The 25,979-nt window shown below is 37.2% G+C and overlaps 3 protein-coding genes and 1 long non-coding RNA gene across 5 annotated transcripts in view; 3 read left to right on the top strand and 1 right to left on the bottom strand.

Annotated features, from left to right (window-relative positions):
* Positions 1 to 19,322, top strand: part of LOC134815824 (cytochrome c1-like) — a 94,968-nt gene extending 75,646 nt beyond the window's left edge. Inside the window, exons 2-3 of one of the 2 annotated variants that reach the window (XM_063824411.1) lie at positions 16,401 to 16,444; positions 16,673 to 19,322. In XM_063824411.1, coding sequence (XP_063680481.1) covers positions 16,421 to 16,444; positions 16,673 to 17,590 — 942 coding nt within the window. In that variant the 5' untranslated portion in view covers positions 16,401 to 16,420 and the 3' untranslated portion in view covers positions 17,591 to 19,322. Of the gene's footprint in view, positions 1 to 16,396; positions 16,445 to 16,672 lie in introns of both variants that reach the window. The other variant, XM_063824412.1, reaches the window with a different exon arrangement.
* LOC134815826 (uncharacterized) lies at positions 2,450 to 9,575 on the bottom strand. Its single transcript, XR_010160306.1, has 4 exons — positions 9,461 to 9,575; positions 9,039 to 9,099; positions 3,003 to 3,212; positions 2,450 to 2,871 (listed from the first exon to the last, which is right to left on the bottom strand). It is a non-coding gene; the product is annotated as an uncharacterized LOC134815826 (long non-coding RNA).
* A 445-nt stretch (positions 19,323 to 19,767) lies between the features above and the next one.
* Positions 19,768 to 25,279, top strand: LOC134815988 (uncharacterized). The gene has a single exon (XM_063824638.1). The coding sequence runs from the start codon at positions 20,730 to 20,732 to the stop codon at positions 22,929 to 22,931; it is 2,202 nt and encodes a 733-aa protein (XP_063680708.1). The 5' UTR covers positions 19,768 to 20,729; the 3' UTR covers positions 22,932 to 25,279.
* LOC134815989 (autophagy-related protein 13-like) lies at positions 23,714 to 25,279 on the top strand. Its single transcript, XM_063824640.1, has one exon. It carries the CDS (start codon positions 23,714 to 23,716, stop codon positions 24,887 to 24,889), a length of 1,176 nt encoding a protein of 391 aa, XP_063680710.1. The 3' UTR covers positions 24,890 to 25,279.
* Positions 25,280 to 25,979: the final 700 nt, after the last annotated feature.

Here is a 25,979-nt window from a genome sequence, read left to right as displayed (position 1 = left end):
TGCAGAATTACATAGCATTGTCCATTGATCGCGTTTTTGCTGTGGAGTGCTAGGCTATATTTTTGCCTATGTCTTGTTGCAATGGTAAAACTATAAGCTAAGGACAGTTTGTTCAGGGTGCAGAAGATCGGAGCGAGGGTGAATATCCGTGATTTTTGTGTTTCTGTTCCTTGTCTGCCCTATGGCGATTGGCGAACAGTAATAAGTAAATACCCTGTTTAAACTCAATTATAAAATATAATCAAATTGGCCCAAGTCACTACTTGTATGACTATTATAAAAGAAGTAAAACGTTTGGTGTTTACGTATATGACAGTGACTGCTCCCTATTAACCAACCGACCAACATTTTCGGTCGAACCCTAAAATTACTAATACCAAATTTAAACCCCACATATGCGTGTATAGTCTCCAAATCTTCTCTTATCTCTGCTCTCGGACTTTGTTCTTTTGAGTAGAACTGTTTGTAAACTTTAACAAATAGTGATTTTAACTTTGAGATAAACTGCTATATTATTATATTTTTGTACCAATGTTCACTTAACTTAACGTCTCTCACTGACACCATCACCCGGCAACCAATTTTAAAGTAAAATTTATTAACGATCTGACTACTATACAGACTGGCGGTAAACAGTAAACGTTCCCCGTATAGTAGCTCAACGGAGGGGGTAATCAGGGCACGTGTTAATGAAAAATGTACGTGTCCTTCCACAATCCCTTCTGTTGGGTCACACGTTATTGGGAAACTGAGATCGCTATCGTGTAACTAGAAGCAGTATATGTAAAGTAACTTTGGTGATAGGTGATAGGCAATATGAAATTACACATCTTACTTTAACTTTATCCCGTCACCCATGGACTTATTAATTAACGGCTGGTGGTGGTGTCATCGTTTGTCGTACTCAAAACGTTTCGCGGTTGCAAATGCCGGCCCATCGAGGAAAATCTTTTTACTTTGTATTTCAACCATTATAAAGTATGATTAGTCGGATATAGTACTGAGTTCAAACAGTCCCCGAAAAGAAAAAGCAAACATTTGATTTTTGTTTCGGCGACTGAATCGTTGATGGGCCGGCAAATATTTGTTGTCGAGTAGTGTTGAATACTCATATAAACATGATTATTGATTTAATTTAGGAATTGTATATAACTATCTTTGACCAAGTTTAATTGTTAATGAGAATGCACCCCAGCACTGGCCGCGCGCGGCGGCTTTGATGTTAGCGGCTACAAGCTTGAAGCTAGGCAGCTGCAGAGAAAACGCCGCGCGCGTTCACAGTTCAGCGTACGGCTTTTCGTTTTTGATTTTACAAATGACAAAGCAACTTTTAATGATTATTAATGGAATTATCGGATATTTATAATTCAATATGTATTGATTCTTCTGTGGAAAATAAAAATTGTATTTTACTTAAAATTGTATTTTACTTATAACTCTACTGACAACTAAACACTGATATTAAGCCCATACTCTGTCACAAAGTGCCTTCATAACGTCCATAAGGTCTACCAAAATGAGATTATAATATTACTAAGCACATCACGTGCGCGCCAAGCACTCCAGGCGCAGAAACGCGCCTGTTTGAGAGCATTGCGCGTTTGAGAGGGTTTTAATTTGTCAGGCTATGTTTATGAACATAATAGCCTGAGGTCTCCAGGTAAACAATCATAATATAATTTGATACATGCTTCGCGCGCGAAAAGTGGCATGCAACGTATGTCAAAATATAATTATGTTTATAAGCCTCCGTTTTGAAAGTTTTAAATTTTAATATATTCACATTTCTGTCTAAAATTCAATTTTATGTATAAGTTTGCGCGGCGCAGCGAAGCGGCGAAGTCCTCCAAATCTGAATACATGATGAAGTACCCAATTAATATAAGTACCCAATTAATCCCTGCGGTTTCTTTGCGTTCGCGACTATACCCATTTGTGATTCCACTGTGTGGACGCAGGTATGACAAATCATATATCTTCGTAAAGTACATCCTCTGACTAAGAGATCACAAGTTTAATCAGTTCTGGAGACTGTTCCTGGACAGAGTTATGACGGTTTAAAGCTTCCGCGCCGCGCAATAGCCCCAAAATGGCTAAAAATATACATCGTAGTAGAATAACTTTGCGTAGGGAATGCGCGAGCACGACAATATGATAGTTAATATTGATTTTCGGCATCCGGCACGATAGCCTAGTTGGCTAAGAGGGCGATTGACCGTGCTAGCTGAGGGTTCGAATCCCGGTCTGACCTTTATTTAGTTTGAACTGAAACAAGTTGTTTACTATTTTCATCAAAAAGCTTCTCTAGTGACAGTGTTAGGTTAATATTGATTAGTTAATTATATTAAAAGTTTTACTCTAGGATGAAATTCATAATTAGAAATGGCAAAGCAGCTATACGCAAAGCATCATTATACTACAATTTAATAGAAATAACAATGTCTGTCTCTGATTATTTTTAAATACAAGTAACAGACGTGAGCAGTATTGCATATGCATCGATTAGTATTCAGTTCGGAGTCGTCGCTATCAGCTATAGCATAGATTTTAAATTGCTGCTATAGCTGCAGATATGAGCAGTTTTTATCAGTCTGATTTGGTCCGTTTTGGGCTGGGCCCAGTTTGCCAAGGATTATGTTTCTATCTGTTGTAAAACTTGGTGTGCCTTTAAGTGCCTCTCTCAACGACAATCCCTCTTTAGCAGTTACTAATACTTGATAGCTATATTAATTCTGCCTGTCATGGTGGAAAAGGAAGGTCAAGACTGCTTGTTTTATAACTTTTTGTTGGGACTATTGACATGTAGTGTTTGGAGAAGGAGGGTAACGAAGGAGCACTTTTTAGTTGTCCAGTGGGCATGACTGTCCACATCTGAAACAGATTTTAATGAAAGGAACTAAATAATAATACGGTTGAGTAAAATCAAATCTGAGACTTGAGTGGCGAGTGCAGTAGGGAAAGAAAATCTATAAGTGCATCTCAAACTGCTAAACTTGACTTACTGTTGAAAAAGACTGTTTGACTACACTTCAATCCACCAGCCTCTCATAATTTTCAATGTGTGAAGCAGCTGGCGTGAGTTTCGTGAAAATCTTTCATAATCCCAGCCTCCAGGAGTTGCTTTCATTTTGGGTCCTCTTAGAGCTTTAGAGGTTATCGATATTCCAGATTATGTCTGCTTTGTTGTCTGTACTTCCGGGGGTTGTATAAACCTGAGAAATTGAACAGTTCAATACCAGAGAGAATGCTGAAGACTTCGAAAGTTCTGCCAATATGTTTATTTTATATTCATAAATCCGAATTTGTCTCTTTAGTGGCGATTTTAGACAAAATTTACCTTCTTTCGGACTAAAATTTGAAACTGAATTGAAGTTTAAACGATTACCTCTAGAATGATATTAATGAATTAGTAAATTTATCATCTGAAGTCAAGTTATGGTCGATTTTGGAAGCTTGGATACGCTAAAATTATTAATTACATCAATATGATATCAATTATTGCGCGCGGCTCGGTTATATTGCGCGTGGTTGCTAGGCGCCAGCGGAAGAATTGCTTACAATTTTTTTTCCGTTCGGCAGAAAGACAATTGTGACTGACAAACATGTAGAAAACTCTCCCAGAACTTCTAGTATATTCTTTAGGGCGGGAAATACATCGTATGCAAGGTCCGTGATTATCCCGCCAAATCCGAATTTCTTCCTAAATATATCACAAAGGCACGTTCACAATTTTTGCGCGTTATAAACCGCTTCATTTTAGGTCGTTCTATAGTTAATCTCACTACTTCAAAAGGGTAAAGCTGGTTAGAGAAGAACTCAACCTTTGGTTTCTTCACAAGTAGAAGCACTAAGAAAACACCCAAGTTGTCCATGATAGAGACAAGAAACAAAATTTCAAACAGGCTGACTGAGCTTAAGAGGTTTATTTACATTTGTATACCTATGGAACTGTAGAACTGTTGAAATCCAAAGAAGGTTATTGACATTGTTCTCTTGAGGGTGCAGGCATTTTACCTTATAATCATTCTGGAGACGGGAACGAGCATGTTACTGTTAACAAGAGTCAAAAATACCGGCAGGGCACTCATTTGAATTCCGTAAGTGTTCTGGGCGTGAAACATTGTCTTCAGGATAAGGAATCTGTTGCTCCAAGTTATCAACAGGATAAGAAAACGGTTCACTGAATTACTTTAAATGCTTTACTGTTTCGAGGAGAATTGGTATTTGGTGCACTACTGTTCTCAGGAGAAGGAAACCACCTTTCTACTACTGACGTATACATATAAAAAAAGATGAAAAATATTATAACAACAGAACCTTCTAGAAATATAATTTACATACATTGCAGGATACGTGGCCCTACAAGTATACCTAGTATATAGTGGTGTTATGAAACAATTCAAAGATATTACCATTGTCCACTCTCAGTTTTTAAACAGTTTTAAACGAAGATATATTATTTAACATAAAAATTTAAAATAGTTCTGTCTGGTAATTGATATACACATCCTGAAATAGGGGCGGTTAAATTGTGAGCTTTAATTCGAGGGTCAACATAAAATCATGGCAAATGGTATCTTACAAGCAATGGCAATATAACCGGGCTTTTTTAAAGTAATGGCTAGGGTGCTAAGTAGCTAGGGTATCAAGTAGCTAGAATACTAAGTAGCTAGGGTAATAAGTAGCTAGGGTAATAAGTAGCTAGGGTACTAAGTAGATAGGGTATCAAGTAGCTAGAATACTAAGTAGCTAGGGTACTAAGTAGCTAGGGTATCAAGTAGCTAGGGTACTAAGTAGCTAGGGTACTAAGTAGCTAGGGTATCAAGTAGCTAGGGTACTAAGTAGCTAGGGTATCAAGTAGCTAGAATACTAAGTAGCTAGGGTAATAAGTAGCTAGGGTATCAAGTAGCTAGAATACTAAGTAGATAGGGTAATAAGTAGCTAGGGTATCAAGTAGCTAGGGTACTAAGTAGCTAGGGTATCAAGTAGCTAGAATACTAAGTAGATAGGGTAATAAGTAGCTAGGGTATCAAGTAGCTAGGGTACTAAGTAGCTAGGGTATCAAGTAGCTAGAATACTAAGTAGATAGGGTAATAAGTAGCTAGGGTATCAAGTAGCTAGGGTACTAAGTAGCTAGGGTATCAAGTAGCTAGAATACTAAGTAGATAGGGTAATAAGTAGCTAGGGTATCAAGTAGCTAGGGTACTAAGTAGCTAGGGTATCAAGTAGCTAGGGTACTAAGTAGATAGGGTAATAAGTAGCTAGGGTAATAAGTAGCTAGGGTACTAAGTAGCTAGGGTATCAAGTAGCTAGGGTACTAAGTAGCTAGGGTATCAAGTAGCTAGAATACTAAGTAGATAGGGTAATAAGTAGCTAGGGTACTAAGTAGCTAGGGTACTAAGTAGCTAGGGTATCAAGTAGCTAGGGTAATAAGTAGCTAGGGTATCAAGTAGCTAGAATACTAAGTAGATAGGGTAATAAGTAGCTAGGGTACTAAGTAGCTAGGGTAATAAGTAGCTAGGGTAATAAGTAGCTAGGGTACTAAGTAGATAGGGTAATAAGTAGCTAGGGTAATAAGTAGCTAGGGTACTAAGTAGCTAGGGTACTAAGTAGCTAGGGTACTAAGTAGCTAGGGTACTAAGTAGCTAGGGTATCAAGTAGCTAGAATACTAAGTAGATAGGGTAATAAGTAGCTAGGGTACTAAGTAGCTAGGGTACTAAGTAGCTAGGGTATCAAGTAGCTAGGGTACTAAGTAGATAGGGTAATAAGTAGCTAGGGTAATAAGTAGCTAGGGTACTAAGTAGCTAGGGTATCAAGTAGCTAGGGTATCAAGTAGCTAGGGTACTAAGTAGCTAGGGTACTAAGTAGCTAGGGTACTAAGTAGCTAGGGTACTAAGTAGCTAGGGTACTAAGTAGCTAGGGTAATAAGTAGCTAGGGTACTAAGTAGCTAGGGTACTAAGTAGCTAGGGTACTAAGTAGCTAGGGTACTAAGTAGCTAGGGTGCTAAGTAGCTAGGGTAATAAGTAGCTAGGGTAATAAGTAGATAGGGTAATAAGTAGCTAGGGTACTAAGTAGCTAGGGTACTAAGTAGCTAGGGTACTAAGTAGCTAGGGTAATAAGTAGCTAGGGTACTAAGTAGCTAGGGTACTAAGTAGCTAGGGTACTAAGTAGCTAGGGTAATAAGTAGCTAGGGTACTAAGAGCTGCAACAATTAAGCAAATGTGTTCAGGATAAACTAAGGACTTCATCCCTCAATTATATATAAAGGCTGTAGTCATGTGCAGTTAATACTAACAAATAAGCAATAGGTGTGTGTGTACTGTGTACTGTGTGTGTGGCATGTGTATGAACCAAAACAGTGTTTGACAATTCAGTCAAACACTGCACTGTACAAAATAATAGTTCATCTGAATGTTAACAGGTACATTTATACAATATATCATTTTATCAACAATGATTGTAAACACAGGTACTGTTATGTAGTTATATCAAACATTACAATATTCTACCAATTACATGCCTGCATAAGTACATATAAGTATTATATTACATAAATAATTATATATCGCAACCTTTAAAAGTGTCGCATATCTTTTAAATCTAATACTCTACTAACTAGGTAAGATAACTTCTGGCATTCTGGTTTACTTGAAAACCACCAGTCAAGAACAGCAGAAAAGGTGTTAAAGTAATCAAATACATTCCCATGTGATGTACCTGTCATTGTAAATTAGCCACAGCAAGTAATCTATCCAGGGAACTTCCAAACAGGAAAAAACATATTTTGTACATTTTTGTACATTTTTGTACATGTACAATGTACATTTGGCAAAAATCTGGTGGCCACGTACAAAAATGTAGTTGGACCCCCCCCCCCCCCCCCCCCCCCCTTGATTATTTTGATGAACTGTTGTTCAAAGATACTAAAGACAAAGTAAAGTGCACAACCACAATATAAGTTAAACCTTGTAGATGTAAGATTGCCAACAAGGACGAACCTGGGAAAACAACTAAACACTGGGCACTGGGCAGTGCCTTAACTTTAAGACAATGAAGACCTAAATCTTACTTACTACATTCTATTGACATATGTCATATTATATATAGTAAGATAGTACACAAATACGTTTACAGCATGAGCTAGGCGAAGCAGAAAGATTAGATAATAGCTGATTTTACATTTTCCCGAGTATAGCTTTTGACTAGTATCTCGTACAATTACCAACAAGCAGAGGGTACCATTCAGAGGTTACTACAATTATAACGTGCTGGTGCAGTGGCAGCTGGGTAAAGATGACAGTACTATAGAGAGCACAACAAGCTATAATGAGATGGTTAGATAAATTTGAGGATTGCTGCACTATATAGGAACAGGACTATATAGTGACAAGCACTTTATAGTGACATGTGAGACGGCTGCAAATTTACAATATTTTGTACATCCATTCAGACTTATTAAACAATGATCTACATTCTACATAAATGATAGAATAATATCTCTCTGGATCATTATTAACCACCATTTTACAGCACTTCATTAGTATCAGTACAAATGAATAATGAAGCTCGTATCTTGACATGTGAGTATACAGATAGATAAACCACCTAAATAGCCATATTTTAATAAATAAATAAATAAATTCTAACATTTATTACACGCTTCGACATTAAAATATACCCAACAAAGATGTACATTTAAGTCATTCAAGCGATGATTAAGCTCTGAAATTCAACTCAGTACGTCAGAATAATTGTTAAGGGAGGATACTAGATACGTATCAAATGTAGATACGTGGTTTCATATATGTGGGTAATTGCACGTTTCAAACCAATTTAACCGCTGTTTTCAGCACATATATGGTATCTTAACCACATATTTGGTACACGAATTACAATAAATTGAATAAAATATGTGACTAATTGTTAACAAATGGTCGGTTTTGATCAATATTAACCACCAATTATCGACACCTTAGAACTTACAGTAATAATCAATTATGAAGCTGATATGACTATGGTATAGCTATAGCAATCAAATAAACCACTAAAACAGCCACTTCCGTACGCCATAATAATTGATACCAGGCTATATTAGGCTCAAAATTGAGTTTGTCAGTTTAAGATGCATTTAAAATTATCTGATAGGAAAACTGGTTCCCTACAAAATGCAAAAAAACCAAAATTAAAAATTCCTTATGTTAATGGTTTAACCGCTACGCGGCCGCGAAATTTGCGATTTTTCGCAAACCAATTTTTTGGCTTTTTGGCAGCGAAAAATAGCTCTTACTCTATGTCTGTTACACAAATGAGATAATATAATAAGTTGACTCCTTTCATATCTCCAAACAACTCTCAAATCTTAATTTATTTGAAAAAACCTTAATAGGCTATCTATAATTTAGCTGATTTTTGACATGAACCTGAGTTTTTGCCCCATTTTTAGGCAAATTTTTGGCCTTCCAGCCCAAATATAGTTGTGTTGCCGGCATTTGCCGCCCTATTCCATAACTCCATCTAAAAGCCTAGAGTATTCCCTACAATATACAAAAAAATCATCTTGGGCATTTTTTTTAAATTGCAGATTTTTTACCAATTTATCGGCTAAAGCTATGTTATTTGGGGCTTGTGCCCACTGTGCAGGTGCAAGCTTAAGTATGATGGGGTATAATAGGCTATTTCAAATGTTAAAATATGATTCCATAGGTGTTTCATACACGTTTTCGCACATTAACTGCTGTTTTTAGCACATTAGTGTTATCTTAACCAATTGTTAACCACCAAAAATAAACTATTTATCTGCATATATTGTAAAATTCATGGCATTACCACTAAAGATTAACCACTGATAGAGATCACAAGGTTCACTGTCAAAATTTAAGGCAAGTCTGGACAAGTTAGCCAATGTCCACTAAGTTTCCCCAGATTTGCTGCTATTGCTGTGTTGTTTCCAGTTACCAAAAATAACTAACTTTCGACATAACATACACTGCTAATGAACTGTACAGTTGCAATTTCAAAAAATTACTAAGTACTAACCTACAACAACAGGTAAGTCACATGAAGGAGTGTTCCAAGGCAAAACCTGTCGGTATTCATTCTGAAAAAATGTCCATTAGTATTGCAGATCAGCTGGATCAATGAAGCTATCATAAGTTCTCATTGACTCTGTTAAAGCGCTCTGTTCTTAAAAGTTTAATTTATTGACATTTCCCTGATGCCAACATTTTCCAAGAATTTAAGTTTGTAAAGACTATATTGGATTAAATACAGAATTACAGATAGCTATAGATTATGTTTATGTTAAATTACAAATTAACCAATATTTATGATATCATGTGCCAACTTTAAGTAAGGTTTAAAAGCAAATTTTTATGAAAGTAGTAACAGAGCTTTTCATAGATCGAAGTATAAACGAACTTACGAATTATAATTATAAGTTATAAGTGATTAGTAAATACCTCATGATTATCAAATAATCTGAAGAGTAAGGGTTATCTGCTGATGCATGTTATCTGCTGATGAATGCCAAGGTTGTCTTTCACCGTGTGAAGTGCCGGTCTGGTGTTCATTCTAATTGAAGATTTATTGGTTTTACAGTAAATTAAAAGCACTTAAGTTTTCTTGCCACATTGATCTTTATTAAATGTAGTTAACAAGGGCATGAATGAATTTGAATCCTAAAATAGAGTTGATCCTGTAAATTAAATCAAAACCAAACGGTTCTCAACTTTTCATAACCAGCTGCACACATACAAGGTCTGAAGATAATAAAATTACAGAACAGAGCCATTTGTACACGTTAGTAGAATTACAACTTTATTGCAATGAGTAACAGTCTTTCGACAGACTATTACTCTGTTTTACTAATGAAATATAAATTAAAATCCGTTTTATCTGGATTTTAGTCATTGAACGTTAATGAGCAAAAAACGATCAAAATAGGGAAGCTGCAAAGACTTTAAATTTGACATTCCAAACTGACCAAACACATGAAGTTCCTGGCAATAGTTTAAATTTGCACCATCTAAAGTCATTCCAAAGGCCCTGTAGCAATACTTGAAAATTTTCATAAAACCGATATTAAACTAACGTTTTGACTTGTCAAGTCAATAGAAATAATTATTGAAAAACAACAAACGCAGTTAAAATGAATTTAATCAAATTTTTGTTTGACAAAACAGGTTTTAAATTCGTTGCTACTATACAGCAAGCAACACACTTTTGTAAATTCCAAGCCGAAGTTATGCGGAGGATATTCCAAGATTGCAGATTGTAAAATCAAGCAAAACACGCGCACATCTTAAAATAAAAAACCAATCTTCGACTAAAATTTAACGAATGATACTTGCAGTTAATATAATATCGAATCATTATTTCACAAAAGTTATGAACTGGGTATAATTTATGGTATTTAAAAGGTTGTTATAATGACAAAATGCCGTACAAATCGGCGCGTGGCTTTGTGTTTTCAGTTTACAGTTTAGTGATTTGTAACCTAAATATGATTGCAGAAAAAACATATGTTACTTCCTTTTTGATGCAAAACCAGAATTATATATTTATATAATTCTAATGTAATGTAAGAATGATACTTGTGTCATATATTTAAAACCATATTACTACCATATTTATCAACACACAACATTGAATTGAACGCGTATTTGTCAATAACAAAAACAAAAACTATTATTACTCATCAATTTAAAACATAAATTGGCTCATTATACAAAAAAATCTTACAACACAATATAATATTAAATTGTAAGTGTTCAGTGTTGACACATAATTGATCGCTATGCTATTCATATTTCGCGCGGCGCAAGTGACCATCCGTTAAACACACTCGATGCTTATAATGTATGTGTCTAATGCATCATTAATGGAAGGCGCGCCGGTGAAATTTTTGCGCGCGAATTTACGATTTAAACGAAAAGAAACTGCAGGGATATAAGGCTTAAAGGCCAAAAACAAGCATTTTTGTATGAAGATCATATGTCTTTTAGCTCTCCAGTCGCAAACAGGGTTGCTTAACTGAAAAAAAATTGTCTTTTCTTAACTGAGGTGTCTGCGACTAGGGAGCTAACTTTGAACATAAGTTTTATAAGACGACCATTTTGCTGAAAACCGGAGGTCGGTATCTGTTTTACTTTTTGATATACCCTACCAGTGGAGTTTTCTGGGTTTACACATTTGTATTATTAAACATCGTATTTTTCGAAAAAAATTACTTATGCATCAAATCAAATCATAAATAATCGCAAAAAATCGAAATATTTTCGTCCCGTTGCAATTTAATATTTGTTAGTGTTCAAATTGTAAAATAATTGCACGTAATACGTAAGAATTAGCAGTTGAATTGGAAACATTACGATTAAAAATCTTTTTATTTCATATTTTTTAACTGGATTTTATTGTCGTTTGTTAATAATCGATGGTACTATGAATTTTTAGTATCAGTTGAGGTGCGAGAAAGGACTTTGTTATTATAGATAGTCTAAATTTGAACTTGGAGCCACAAAGCCAAGGATGATTTTCAAATGTTTCTCCCAATATTTGAGATAGGGAATATATCGAGTTAAGAAGGGTCGTTTTTTAAATATAAAATAGGATCATTGTGACATTATGTGTGTATTGTTTGAATAATTTGTATACTAATTTTTATGTCCCAAGTTATCTTGGGTCATATATTGGTTCAGAAGAAGGGGTAAAAGAGTTTATATTAAAGGAGACAGAAAGTTGGAAAGCAGACGTTCTAGGACTCGTCGATATAGCTGCAAACGAACCTTAGCTAGCCTACTCCACTTTCATCTAAGGAACGTCCAAAAGATGGAATTTTGTTTGCCGTACAACCATACTGCACATCAACAGCAGAGATGAAATGCTCAGTAAATGCTACAAAACAGCTACAAAACAGCTCACAGAAGCAGTTTTTCAACAGTTTACTATAAATAATAATCCTAACTCGAATTATATTGTAAATAGAGTAGAACTAGAAGTATCTGCACAGGAAAAAGATTTGGGGGTTATTACCCATAGCTCCTTGCTTTGGAATGAACAGATAAAAGCATGTATTTCTAAAGCAAATCGTATGATCTGCTGGATTGTAAGGAACTTAGTTATTAGAGAAAAGGTTGTAATGATAGCTATTTATAAAGCTTTGATAAGACCTCATCTTGAGTATTGTGTCCAATTGTGGAATCCAGTTGCGGCTCATGGAAGTTGGGGGACTGTTTTGGAGCTGGAGAGCGTCCAGAGGCGGTTTACCCGTCTTATTGATGAGGTGGGTACTCTTCCATACAGCTGCAGACTGGATATCCTCAATTTGACAACGCTGGCAGAGCGGCGAATACGTGGGGACCTTATCGAAGCTTTTAAAGTAACTAGTGGTTTGACTGAATATGGATCGGGTTTGTTCAGAATGAGCAGATCTGGTCTTAATCTAGTTTCAACCAATAGGTGTAATAAGAGTGTAACTAAAGTTAAGAATCTCCAGTCTTCTTTTCTTCCGGAGCGAGTCATTCCTTACTGGAACAAACTCCCTTCAGATGTCAAGAACTGCTCGACAGTTTTAAGCTTTAAAGTTAGATTGGAAGGATTTAAGAAAGAAATGATTTCTAAAAACAGTGTAAATGATTTTTATTTTTGGAATGTTTCGAATGAAGTTTTAGGGAAAATTGAAGAACCCAGTTATTTAAGCAATAAGGAGACACATAATGAATATCTTTGGTTTCATCCTTTTGTGGCAAAGAAGCGTTTCATAAATCTTTATTCCACTGGGAAGTATTAATGAATTATTTATAGATAATGTATTAGATTTTATTAATTAATAAAATTGAATTTGATAAATTATTAATGTTGATGGAAAAATATATTTATTTAAATTATTTTTTTATTTAGTGCAATGATATTTTGTAGACACTTGTGATGATGTTATGTCATAATCTTTACTTACTTACTTACTTACTTACTTACTACTTTCTAACTAAACGAAGAACTGCAGCATGGCATCATAAGTGAAGTAAAGAAGGGCAAGGAAGAGATTTACAAACACCAACGTGAAACTATTATGAATGGGTATCCCCATCAACACAAAGGCAAATAGATCTCCTTAGTGAAAACTTAACTGAACTAGCGTTTCGGTGTGTGCAAAAGCTTCCAGGCACGCACATTCCTTGCCCATGTATGTTATGTTGAGCATTCTCAACCAACAAATGTGGGAACTCCCACGAAAGACCAAAACAGATCGAAAGAGACACTTAACAACATTGAAAAATAGACTTCAATTTGTTTATATAATTTATAAAGCATATATTATTGCCCACGTTAAGGGGCCTGCTAATAATTTATTAAATTATTAGCTATTTTAGATTTAATAATAATGCCCCGTTAGTTACCTGTCCTTCCAAAACCAAACAAGCAGTCAAGGACAAAAAGTCATACACCCAAAGGGCATTATATTTTATGAATTGTTTCACATCCTTTTATTCTGTAACAATGTGCTAAAATTAAATTTCTTGTTTCATTGAATTTCTTGTTTCATTGAAAAAGGAGCATCCATTTGGTTATCCACACTCCCTCTAAAAACATGTGGGTACGTCGTCCTCAACAAACAAGAATTCTTTGATGCCCTCTCACTCAGATATAATCTTACACTGTCTACAGCTAACAGAAGTCCCCTATGTGTATGTGGAAATCAAAATCATATCAACCATACTCTAACCTGCAAAATCGGAGGCATCGTTTCACTTAGACACAATTCACTTAGAGATACAATAGCTGAACTCCTAACCACTGTTTGCAAAGAAAACAGAACCCCGGCTCCTCTCGGTTCCTCACACACTTGAACTATCTAATGGAACAAATAGGCAGGATGGTGCAAGACTGGACATCAGTGCGAGATCGTTCTGGTCGCTGCTGGTCAGGGCATTCACAGATGTAAGGGTACTTCACCCTCAAGCCCAGTCCAACAGTGACAAGAACATCTCACAGATGTACCAATCTCACGAGAAAAACAAAAAACGTGAGTACAACGACAGAGTCCTCAATGTGGAAAAGGCTACCTTCACACCACTGGTGTTCAGTACTACAGGAAGAATGGCAACTGAGGCTTCACAGTTCCTTAAACATCTCGCTGAAAAGATCAGCATTAAGAAAGGCCAACGGTATTGTGATGTGATATCATTTGTCAGACGCAGACTGCGTTTTGATTTACTCAGAACTTGTATAATCTCTATCAGGGGTTACAGAGGTACCAAAACTCTTCCATCCATGGCGATAAGTGATTTGGACCTTAACCTGATCAACACTCCTAAACAGGCCATGGAGTGCTTGTTAGGTGGGGGTCTAGACTGCTTTTTGTTGTGATGTGAATTTGTGGATTTTATTTATATCTATTGAATTGGTTTATTCATTTTTCGAGGGTGTCTATCCCTATAGCTAGACAATTACCATTGCTGAAATTACATGTATACTGTTCGAAACATTTTTTTTTAGTCAAAACTGCAAATCTGGATTTGCCTGTCAAATATTACATTTGACTCTGTTGTTTGTATCAAGATATTAACATGTGAGCTGTCTGCCATCCTCGTGGCTCTCATAGTACTGATAACGACAATTTCTAGCTATAATGAAGTGGATCTTTTGGCATTGCACATAAATGATGTTGGTGGGCTGTACCAACTTTTATTAATACTTTGGATGACATGCGATACCACAGTATAGTGTAGTATAGAATTCGACAAACAGGATTTCCCTTTGGTCAACCATTTAAAACTCCGGCGGATATGTGATCTCTGCACTCAATGAGTGATCTCATCACTTGAATGTAGAATGGGCTTTCAGATGAAAGGGACTGCTGGTTTGATACCCACATCAACCATCAACCCTAGGGGTGTAAGGACCTAGCAGTTTCCTGCACTTGGTTAAATCAGTAGCAGTAGCACTACTTTCTATGGCTTACGCCTTATACTACAGTGCAAGCATATTAATTACTAAGAGATACCCATACGAGACACTAGATCTTTTGGCTGGGACCCTCCTGTAAACCTTAATTTCGGATTTCCCGACCATCCGTAAGCAACCAAGGCCAAGGTGATTGAAAATGATGTAACCTAACCACTTGGCCACCCCTCAATGAGGAGGGACCCTGCCTAAAGATCTTTGGTGGTCAAGTTGCAGTTGTCACTTAAAGGGACTTAATCGAAGATTATGGGTTGGAGACTGGCTCTTGCCAACAATCCCATATGGTGCGCCAAGGACTTTTATGCAGTCTCCTAATTGATGGTCAACTCTTAAAGTCTGTTGCACCACTGCACTACAAACAACAAGTACCCATTATATAAATTCATGATCCCACCCAACACTAGCCAATGTATCTAGGCAGTTATGTTATTTCGGTTAAGTTATCTCAGTACATAAGTGAATCCAATCCATCCCCTGCAATCAAAGTATTTCCATGCCTATTAAGCTATTACAGGAAATTAGGAACATCAGTGGAAAGGTGCACTGTCAATCATTATTGCTCCATACCTCCAGTCCTCCTGTTATGTGCAATTCTCACTGCTATGTATGCTCCTCATTTGTATCAATTATATTGATGCTGCATTGTTATTGAATATGAAATAATTTTCAACCGTATTAATTTATTAACTTATTGTAAATAGCAAGTTTGACAAAGGGATTACGTTTATTTTACCCGGAGTTCGTTTAAGTTTAGTATTGTAAATAGTTAATTTGACGAAGGGAATACGTCTATTTTACCCTGAGTTATGTTTTAGTTCAATCTTGACACAATTTTAAAATTATAATTTAATTATTTTATATATATGTATTGTCCATAACTAGGGTGGCCTGCTAACAGAACCATGATCTGCCTTGATTCATCCTTCAGCACAGAGAAAAGCTCCTTTTTTTATACATTATGATTACAGAGGATCTGATATTTAGATATATATTGCTGTGCTGTAAAAATTGACTTTATTTATTTATTTATTTATTTATTTATTTATTTATTTATTTATTTATTTATTTATTTATTTATTTATTTATTTATTTATTTATTTATTTATTTATTTATTTATTTATTTATTTATTTATTTATTTATTTATTTATTTATTTATTTATTTATTTATTTATTTATTTATTTATTTATTTATTTATTTATTTATAAAGAAACTAAGGTTGAAATAATGCCCTCTTAAGATTCATGAATTACCAATTGGACTTTATATTAGACTTTCTTCTTTTTATATTACTCCATTGACATAATTTGACATGATTGATTTTTGTGAAATAATTCTTCCAATTTAGATATACTAGTACAGAAACTTCTCTTATTAGCTATTTTAGAATTTTAGATTTAATAATAATAATCTCTTACCAATGTTACCTTATTAGGATTTAAAAGCCACTTTTTGAGATGGGAAACAAAAGCTCCACCCCGGTAAGCTCCATTTGTCATAAATGATAGATATTTCACAAATTTAACTTTGTTAACCTTGTTTTAGTCTAATTAGTAATTATCTGTAATATTTATTAAATTACACCTCTAATTTCATAATTGATGATTCGATGTCTGTAGTTTCGTAGCAATGGGATGCCTGTTATCGCAGTGTGCCAATTGCCTGTAATTTATGCTACTTGAGTATGTATTGTAATATTACAATTTCAGAAAAACAAAGAAGAGGTTGCTCCTGAACCTGAAAAGGCTCCTGAACCAGTAGCACCTGCAGCTGAAGAGCCTGCACCTGCAGCTGAAGAGCCAGCCCCAGCTGCTGAAGAGCCAGCTGCTGCTGCTGAAGAGCCAGCCGCTGCTGCTGAAGAGCCAGCCGCTGCTGCTGAAGAGCCAGCCGCTGCTGCTGAAGAGCCAGCCGCTGCTGCTGAGGAGCCAGCTGCTACTGCTGAAGAGCCAGCCGCTGCTGCTGAAGAGCCAGCCCCAGCTGCTGAAGAGCCAGCCCCAGCTGCTGAAGAGCCAGCTGCTGAGGAACCAGCACCAGCTGCCGAAGAACCTGCAGCCGAAGAGCCAGCCCCAGCTGCTGAAGAGCCAGCTTCAGAGGAGCCAGCCCCAGCTGCTGAAGAGCCAGCCCCAGCTGCTGAAGAACCAGCCCCAGCTGCTGAAGAACCAGCCCCAGCTGCTGAAGAGCCAGCTGCTGAAGAGCCAGCTGCTGAAGAGCCAGCTACTGAAGAGCCAGCTGCTGAAGAGCCAGCTGCTGAAGAGCCAGCCCCAGCTGCTGAAGAGTCAGCTGTAGAAGAGCCAGCCCCAGCTGCCGAAGAGCCAGCTGCTGAAGAGCCAGCACCAGCTGCTGAAGAGCCAGCTGCCGAAGAGCCAGCAGCAGAAGAGCCAGCCCCAGCTGCCGAAGAGCCAGCTGCAGAGGAGCCAGCCCCAGCTGCCGAAGAGCCAGCAGCAGAGGAGCCAGCCCCAGCTGCTGAAGAGCCAGCTCCAGCTGCTGAAGAGCCAGCCCCAGCTGCTGAAGAGCCAGCCCCAGCTGCAGAAGAATCAGCCCCAGCTGCAGAAGAACCAGCAGAAGTGCCTGCTTCAAAAGTTGAGGGAGAAGTTATTCCCGAGGATATGGAGAAAATGGGAGTGTAATTTATTGACGATAAACTATATTTTGCTACTAGTTCGGAGGCCACTTCCAGAGCTGGACTTGAGGTTGAAAAGATAAACATAAAAATAAAATACAGTGTTCACAAGGTGAACACAGTACCTACGTTTATTGATATCTAATTAAATAAAGGACTCCGAAGCACTACAATTTGTGCTTTGTGCTCCATCTTTCAGAACATCGAGTTACTGTGAGGCTTTTATTATGATAGTTTGGATAGTTTACAATGGACAATTTCTGCACCGTTTGACCACGTAGGAGTGTTACAATTTCTGAATGCAGTATTTAGCTACCCTAAGAGTATATCTGCTTGCTTCCCGATGCTGGGTATTGTTGGGACTTGGATTTTAAGTCGTGAATTTCGAAACATTCTAAATTGTCAATGTGCACTGAAATGCTTGATTTAGGCTTTTATTGGTTGTCGATTATTTCAATCAGACATGATTGGCATAATAGTGATAGTGGATTGCTTCTTTTCATTTTTAAAGGATTATTCATGATATTGGAGTATATAAACACTAAATAGCAACGTTCCTTAATCGGCAAATTCTAGATTTCGAATGCTGTTTTCTGTAGTGAGTGATTAGTGAACGGTTTTGGTTCTTTCAACTGACGTGACATGTTAATTGAAATACCTTTAAATCTTTGGTCTCGTTTTTAGGGACTGTTGCAGAATGTTTATTATATATGTAGTATTTTTGGTGAGCACTTAGTGGTTTTAAACCAAGAATTGGCTGACCGGGTCCAGACTATACAAATTTGTTTAATGAAATTTTGAAATGTTGATTTTTAACAATGCAACCCGCAACTGGCAGTGGAATATTAACTTATATAACTATGGTTTTGTCTTTAAATTAAACAATTTTGACTGTAGTACGACTCGCTGTTTGGCTATTGCTGAAGAAAAGTAGTATTTCTGGTGATGCACTTGAGAATCTGTTTTTAGTTAAATGCATCCGGCACTCTCTTGGATATAATTATTTACATACATAGCTTCGAATTAGTAGATTTTAGAGACTCAGTCCACAGTATAGTACAAGTATAATCTTCAACACTCCAAATAATAAATCTTACTGATTGACCTTAATTAGGTTAAAGAATAAAGATATCAGAAGTTTCCTTAATGCCCTGATTAATAAGTGTTGATGACTTCATTTACAGTTTCTAAATTGAAATGTGATATTGACACAATTGAATTGTGGATTAATCAAAATTTGATAGTTCGTCAACGTTTAAAGATCGTTATGATATAGCTTGGATCGATGTGTTTTGAGTAGGGGTGTTTAGGGGTGATCTTTATTTTAATACTGACCTTATGATTTCAATTTTAGTGACTAAGTTTAAAGATGACCCTATTTTGATATTTTCATTGATATGCTATACTTTCATTTTCATTCATAATTGTAACATTTGGAGTCGTAGTAAATGTGGTTCAGTTAACAGTGATATTTTTGACCTATTGAATACAATCTAGTATATTTTATGTCATTATTACAATTTTGTAACTCTTAGTAGTGCTATTAAATGATATTAATTGTCAGAAATTTCAAATTGTATCAATGATTTTTGATTAAATCGTCATAATATGTAGTAGTAATTTTATATGGTTTTAAATCTTGCCGTGAGAACATTTAAAAGCTTTGAAAATAGATTCCTTTTTGAGCAGAGGTGAAAGTCTAAGTTTGAAATGTTTTACACTTTGAAATTGAATGTAAATGACTGTTTCATTGATTTCAAAATCCATATATATAATGAAAGTTAAAATCCAGATCATTCAATCAACTTGTGGTCACGGACGGCAGACCCATCTCCACAGTCCACATGGTGGCGCCTATCTAATACACTTTCAAGTACCATGTTGATATTATGTCAGTGAATCAGTACATGGATAATGGATATTAATATAGACCAGGCATGGCTTCTAATTTAGTTAACAATCTGATAGTTAAGTAAAGTAATAAGTTTAACAAATTTACTACATTAATTAATTAACTTTCTACTAATCTTATTGACAGCCTTAGTGGTGTACTTTTTAACAGGTCGGAGAACTAATTTAAATGTCCTTAACAAAGCTTCACCAGCATCTTAAAATTAATTAGCAATAATAGGCGTTTAATTTGCTGTGTAAATTTGTTTCTAATTCTAATTCTAATGTAGATATCAAAGTATGACTGAAGCAGAGCAAGCAGCTGAACCCAAATGCAAGCCATGTTGCGCCTGTCCGGAGACGAGGGTTCCGCGGGACGAGTGTGTCATAGAAAACGGAGAGGAGAATTGCCAGGACTTGATCGAGGCTCACAGAGCCTGCATGCTCAAACACGGATATAAAGTGTGATAAGCAACATCTGCTCTGTTGATTATTATGCCTATGGAAAGAGAACATTGACCCGCATTGACCACCATGGCACTATGGCAGGCCAGGTTTACTCTTACTCTGAAGATAACAAGTGATACATTAACAATGTCCACATCTGGCTGTTGCTTACTATTGTGCTGACAACATTTTCATACAAAAGTGGACACAAATTTAATTTATTGTTCCTTTTAGTTTTGAAACTTACAATTTTTATGTACAAAATACAGCTTTTATATAAGATACCTTCTGATTAACTGTCATTTAAAGCTCGTGCTTTGAAATGAACCACTTTTATGCTGTGTATAAGGCTTCAACTTAGTTCTATTTGTTGAATTATAATAAGGATCCTTCACATTATCGTCATTTTCCTCATAATATATAACATGTACATATCCACTTTGTGTAGTGTGTGTACTCATTATATGTGCCTTTGGTTTGACTAGGCACAGTTTCTGTAATTAGCGGGGTGATGTCGAATTATGTGAAAGATCGGGAAGGAATTAAACACATTGTTTTAAAGTATTATCGTGCATTTTTACACTTTATATAGCGTAAAATAGTTTTAATTTATTACTTTTTCAAATCATGTTTTACTGCTCCCTTGGCCGTTAGACAACAAATATTGATTTATATAGTGTAAGTATCTTGAAACTAGAAATACTTCTAGCTCTAGCCAAGAAAATTGTAATGAATTGTGAAACATCTATCTGTGTAAAACGCTTATATGCAATGGTTAATCAATTTACACGTTCAATTCATTATAGGTAATGACAAAGAAGCCACTGCTAAGCAGAAAAAGTAAAAGAGTAGCAAAACGACAAGAAGATGAAATATACTGGTTAATGCATAACTTTCCCCAGGGTATTGAGTACAGTGACCTCTGTGAGAATGCTGCTGTAACTTCCCACACAAGTCCGACCTCCTCGAAAACAAGAGATCTGTTGACATCGGGAAACGACGTTTTCAGTGACGAAAGCACCGCCAAAGTTGCCATGAAAATGCCCCGTGTTCTGAGGTCTGGTAAGTCGATTGTACTTGATAAGTCCTCCCCTTCTGACGGTGAACATTCTAGCTGTGGAGATGCTGCTTCTGAAGAAGAAGATAAGGCAGTTGACGAAAAATCTCAATCTGAAGCCGTTGACGATTGTACAGATTCCAACAAATCTCCGAAGTTAGATCTTAAAGAGAAGAATGAAGATACCCATGAAGCTCAGAAGTTAGATCAAATGGAGAAGAGTGACGATGATACACAGGACAGTAAATCGACCCCAACTGAAGCAGACAGTACAGCAGTTAGTAGGCGCATAATAACTAGGAGTGCGAGATCAAGATCAGATGTTGGAATTATTGAGATGGCAGAACTTCCACCAAAAGTTAGGAAAAGGCAATCAGCTCCTGTTCTGAGGAAATCTTCGTCTTCTGAGAGCGAGGATTCAGAAGCTGAGAGTCTTACCCCAGAAGAGAAGATTCAGCTGGAAAAGGTTGAGCTCTTGAAACAGCCGAAATTCAAAGCTGGTCCCGGAAAATTATGTACAAGGAGTGGGGCTACGTATGAATTTTCCTGGAAATCTTCTAAACGATCAGGCAGAAAAGCAAAAACGATTCAAGAAAAATTAGACCGAGTTGAAGCAATCAAACAGATGATTACCAGATCTGGAAGAACAAGGCAAGAATACACAACTCCAAAAGAAGACGTTCCGTCTGTTCCTGTAATCCCAGGACTTGAAAATGTCACTATTAAGGTAGAGCAAGAAGATGCTGACATTATATCCCCCTCAAAGAGTTTTAAGAAAATCAAAGTTGGTCCTCCAAACCCAGATTATTCGGCCTTCATGTTTCCTGGATCGAATAACAGCATTGGTTTCACAGCTCCTAGACCCAAATCACTAAATCTTCCAGCAAAAAGGAAGCGGAAACGGCTCTCCCTTCTACCCACCCAGAATAATGAAGATTATGACTTCTCTGCAACTTGGTTGGATGCTTTGAACATGAACCAATCCCCGAATTCCTCCAAGGACTCTCCCGCTTGTTCGAGATCTGAGTCCCCAGTCAGTCCAGTCAGCTCTGTAAGCTCAGATCAGATAGCAGTGCCTGCCAAAAGGAGAGGTAGGACTGCCAGTTTGAATTGTAGGGCCGTCCTTTCTGCTCTCATTAAGCCGGAGCCTTCGCGAAAAGCTTTAAGAAAGTCTCCGCCCAAGTTTGTTTCCAGTCCTAAAACAAAACAAGTCAAACTCGAGGGTGAACCTGAAAATTTCTTTAAAATTCAGGTAACCCCATCTTTCAGTCAAAAGGTTGAGTATGTCAACAACGGTTTGTCGTCAAAAATTGTCGATTCTCCAAATTCCCTTAAAGCTCACGAAGCTCGAATTCTTGCTGGGGTGGACCAAGCCAGTGTAAAGACGAACGGCTGGACCTGGAAGGGCAGTCAGGTGTGGTGCTGTTCTTTTTTCAGAGAAACTAATATCAAGACTACGAGACTTTATTTTAGCGCTATGGAACGGGACGGGGTGGAATTGAGAGTGGGAGACAGTGTGGCATTGCAAGCTAGTGATCAGGACAAGAAACCTTTTATTGGTAAGATAATAGCCATGTGGCAGGAGAACCTGGGCGAGATGATGGTAACATTGTGCTGGTTTTACCGACCTTCAGACCTGGAGAACATCAAGTCTCCGTACGGGTCCCATGAACTTTACCTCTCCAAACATACGGACGATAACAGCGCCGCAACAATCCAGAACAAAGTCTACGTCCTCAGCTTTCCAGAATATTGTAGGTTTTATGCTCACCAAGCACAGACAGAACGGAATATTTCCCAGTGCAAGGTTGTGCCGAATGTTATAAAATGGCGGGACCAGGTCATTCCTTCAGCTGTTGCTCCCTGTGACAGTATATATTTTTGTAGGGGAGTGTACGATTTTAGACTGAAGAGAACGTTAAAGCAACAGCTTTATTATACGAAGTACTTGTAAAAAATTATTTCATGCTGCCCTAAAATCTGCTGATCCTGGGTCCGATGTAATCTCAGCATCTCTCAGTTAACCTTAAAATCTCCCTCGTAAGCATCATCCACCTCAAACTCTGTCGTGGTGATGATTTCCACTTCTTGATGTTCTATTTTATTAATTTGACAGAAAAACTTGAATAATTTATTTTTAATACCGCATTTAGATTTAAAGGGAAATAGTCATGACTATGATAATGTTAATTTTTATTAAATTATGACTAAGTGATATTTTAGTAGCACTGTTTGGCTAATAAACGCGTCGTTTACCGAGGTAATAATTAATTGATTTGCCTTGCCTTGTCGGTTTTGTATTTTGATGTATTTGTGTTAAATTGTATCTATTTTCTGGTTACTCCACATTTTTATTGGGCTCGGCTGTTTTAGTGTTTTTTTCTATTTAATTTTAAACTGATTCATCATTTACTTTCTATTTCCGATCACTAGATCTTTGATGTGTTAAAAACTAGTACTATGATATCGCGTCAGGATTAATTCTACTGTCTACATTCAGACACCTTTGTGCTGTATTCCAATTGATCTGATAAACTATATTGTTTGTTTTTACGCAATGACATTGAAAGTTTTACTGCATGTTCATTCAATTTATTTGATAGTAAAGTTTTAAAATTCCCCCATGAACAATTTCCAAGATATTGAATTCCTTTCACGTTCAACTTTTACAGGAAACATTATTGGTATGTAGAGGATGGTCGAGAGCAGTAAATATCTGGGTCTTCTTCACTCTTCATGACCAGCCCCTACCCCCTGAACAGCAAAGACAAGAAAGATCTAGAGGTTTACTTAAAACAGTTTTGTTTCAAGTCCATCCAGACAATAATATGTTCTCGCAATGGCACGACCATCTCCACTGACTCCAGTTCCAGGTCCCCGAGCTGGTTTAACATTGCAATCGCTGATAGTTCAAGTGTAGCCGAGGATTGTAAACAGAAGGTTAATGTCAGTGATTTATTACACGGGAAAACTATTAACTTGACCGTTCAGCTTCATTCTCCAGACAATGAAATCATGACCCTGGAAATTTGGACGTTTTCTTTGGAGCGGAAGTACGAGCAAGTGAAGGTGACATTTACCGTGTACAATGCACTGTGTCTACTGTTGCGTAGTGTGGTGGTAGCATCACGTGCCACCCCCACCTACAAGCTTACTCGCAAGCAAACTACCGGGGGCTTCTTCTACGTTACATACCAGATCAGCACTGACGAGGCCAGGGTCGGCGAGTTGGGAGACAGTGTGAAATCAGAACGTATCGGAGTTGTGGCCACTCCCTCCGGAACTCTGACCACCAGCGTGTTCTACAGAACCACACTTGAGATACCCTCCTCCCCACCCAACAGGTCTCCGGAGCGGCCCTCGCCTAGTTTGGAGCAGATAACTGATACCACCAGGTCAATAGAGTCTGACTCTCTCCCCTTCTGTCCATTCGCCGACACCACCCTGCCTCAGTTGTCAGATTCTACCTCCAATAACTTAATCTCGGAGAAGGAGACACCATTCGCCTCTCTGCTAGAATCTGCGTTTCCGTTTTCTCAGACCACGTCTACTGAACCATCTGCAGTGTTCGGAAACTCTCCGGGACAGTCAGAGGACGTTCCCAGCAGTCCTCTCACAATATCTACAACCACTCCTACCCCTTGTCTATTTGGCTCTCCTCGAATACAAGAACTCCAGAAAGTAGACGTCATGACTTCCGACAGTTTTGTTCTTATAGCTCCGTTTGCTTCTAATTCCCCAGAGGACGTAGGGGCCTTTTTCAGGGACTGTGCTAGCGTGCCCAAGTTAAAACTCTTCTCTGAGTCTGAATCTCAGAGTTCTGTGGTGAACCCTGCTGAAGTCGAGCAAGATGTGAAAGAAATTGAGGATTTTTTGAACGATCTGTCGATTGATGACCTGTCATCCGGATGAATTTCCCAAAATATTCACAACCGATTGTCCTACATTTCCCTTGAGTACTACCCCATCCTGGGTGCTCTTTTGGTTTTATATCAGATGTTTAGAGTTTAACAAATCGGAGTTTTATTTTGAACGGTTTGTTTTTCATTTTATCTCGCAGGCTTAAGATGCCTGTCGAGCAGTTATCTTGTAAAGAGTTTTTGAATGTTCTTTGACATTCTGGTTAAACATATAAAAGTTGTACTCTAATTGTACTCTAAATGTACAAGGTTATGTATATAATAGGAACTTTTGATGTGATTAATGTTGGTTTTTGTACGCAGAGTTGAGAGAAGCTCTAACGAATGAATTATAAATTTACCTTATAATAATAATGTGATGATTGTTACTTTAAATAATATATTAACTGAATTTGATATGTGTCACTGGCATCATAATATTTGTACAAAAAAAAGTCGTTTTACTACACTGTTACCTAGTAATAAAACGGCTCGTATTACCACAATAATCCGACATACTATATGGTCGAAGGATGGCTAATCTCTACTAAACATTTCATATAGCTGCACATTATAATGGTTTACACACAATACACCCACACACACTTACAAACTGAGCACAGTATTTTATCTGCGTGTGTACTCCATGTACGTGTAATATCATTGTCCGACCTCTGTGAGTGGATAATAAAATATTACGGTACACACTTAACTATTCGGAGTTAGCTGAATATATCCCAGCTTTATGCAGGATGTTTCATAATTGCACCTGTACTTAGTTCCCTGGTGTATTTGCACATCTACCTGATTCTACCTCCCTCCTCAGACAGATTTAATAAGAGTATGGGAATGTAAGGGTTTCTCAGAAAAGGACGATATAATTCCAAGAAAAACACCCACTCGTGACAAAGGCTGTTGCAGCTACATTGTCATTTAGCTTGAAAATGTAGCTTGCTATATCCTTCATGTTCCGTAAGGTCTTCTTTAATTACTGCTTATATAAACTAATTCCATCACCCACAGTCCATCACAACAATGTTTGCTTGATCAATGAGCCGCTGCTAGTTTAGTAGTCTGATCAACAAGGCAGTCTATTTATATTA

Source organism: Bolinopsis microptera, chromosome 5, assembly GCF_026151205.1.
Source record: "Bolinopsis microptera isolate Bmic1 chromosome 5, MBARI_Bmic_1.0, whole genome shotgun sequence".
In the NCBI taxonomy this organism is placed as follows: domain Eukaryota; kingdom Metazoa; phylum Ctenophora; class Tentaculata; order Lobata; family Bolinopsidae; genus Bolinopsis; species Bolinopsis microptera.
The sequence above is the reverse complement of the archived record's forward strand: the minus strand, read 5'-3'. Positions and strand labels throughout refer to the sequence as shown.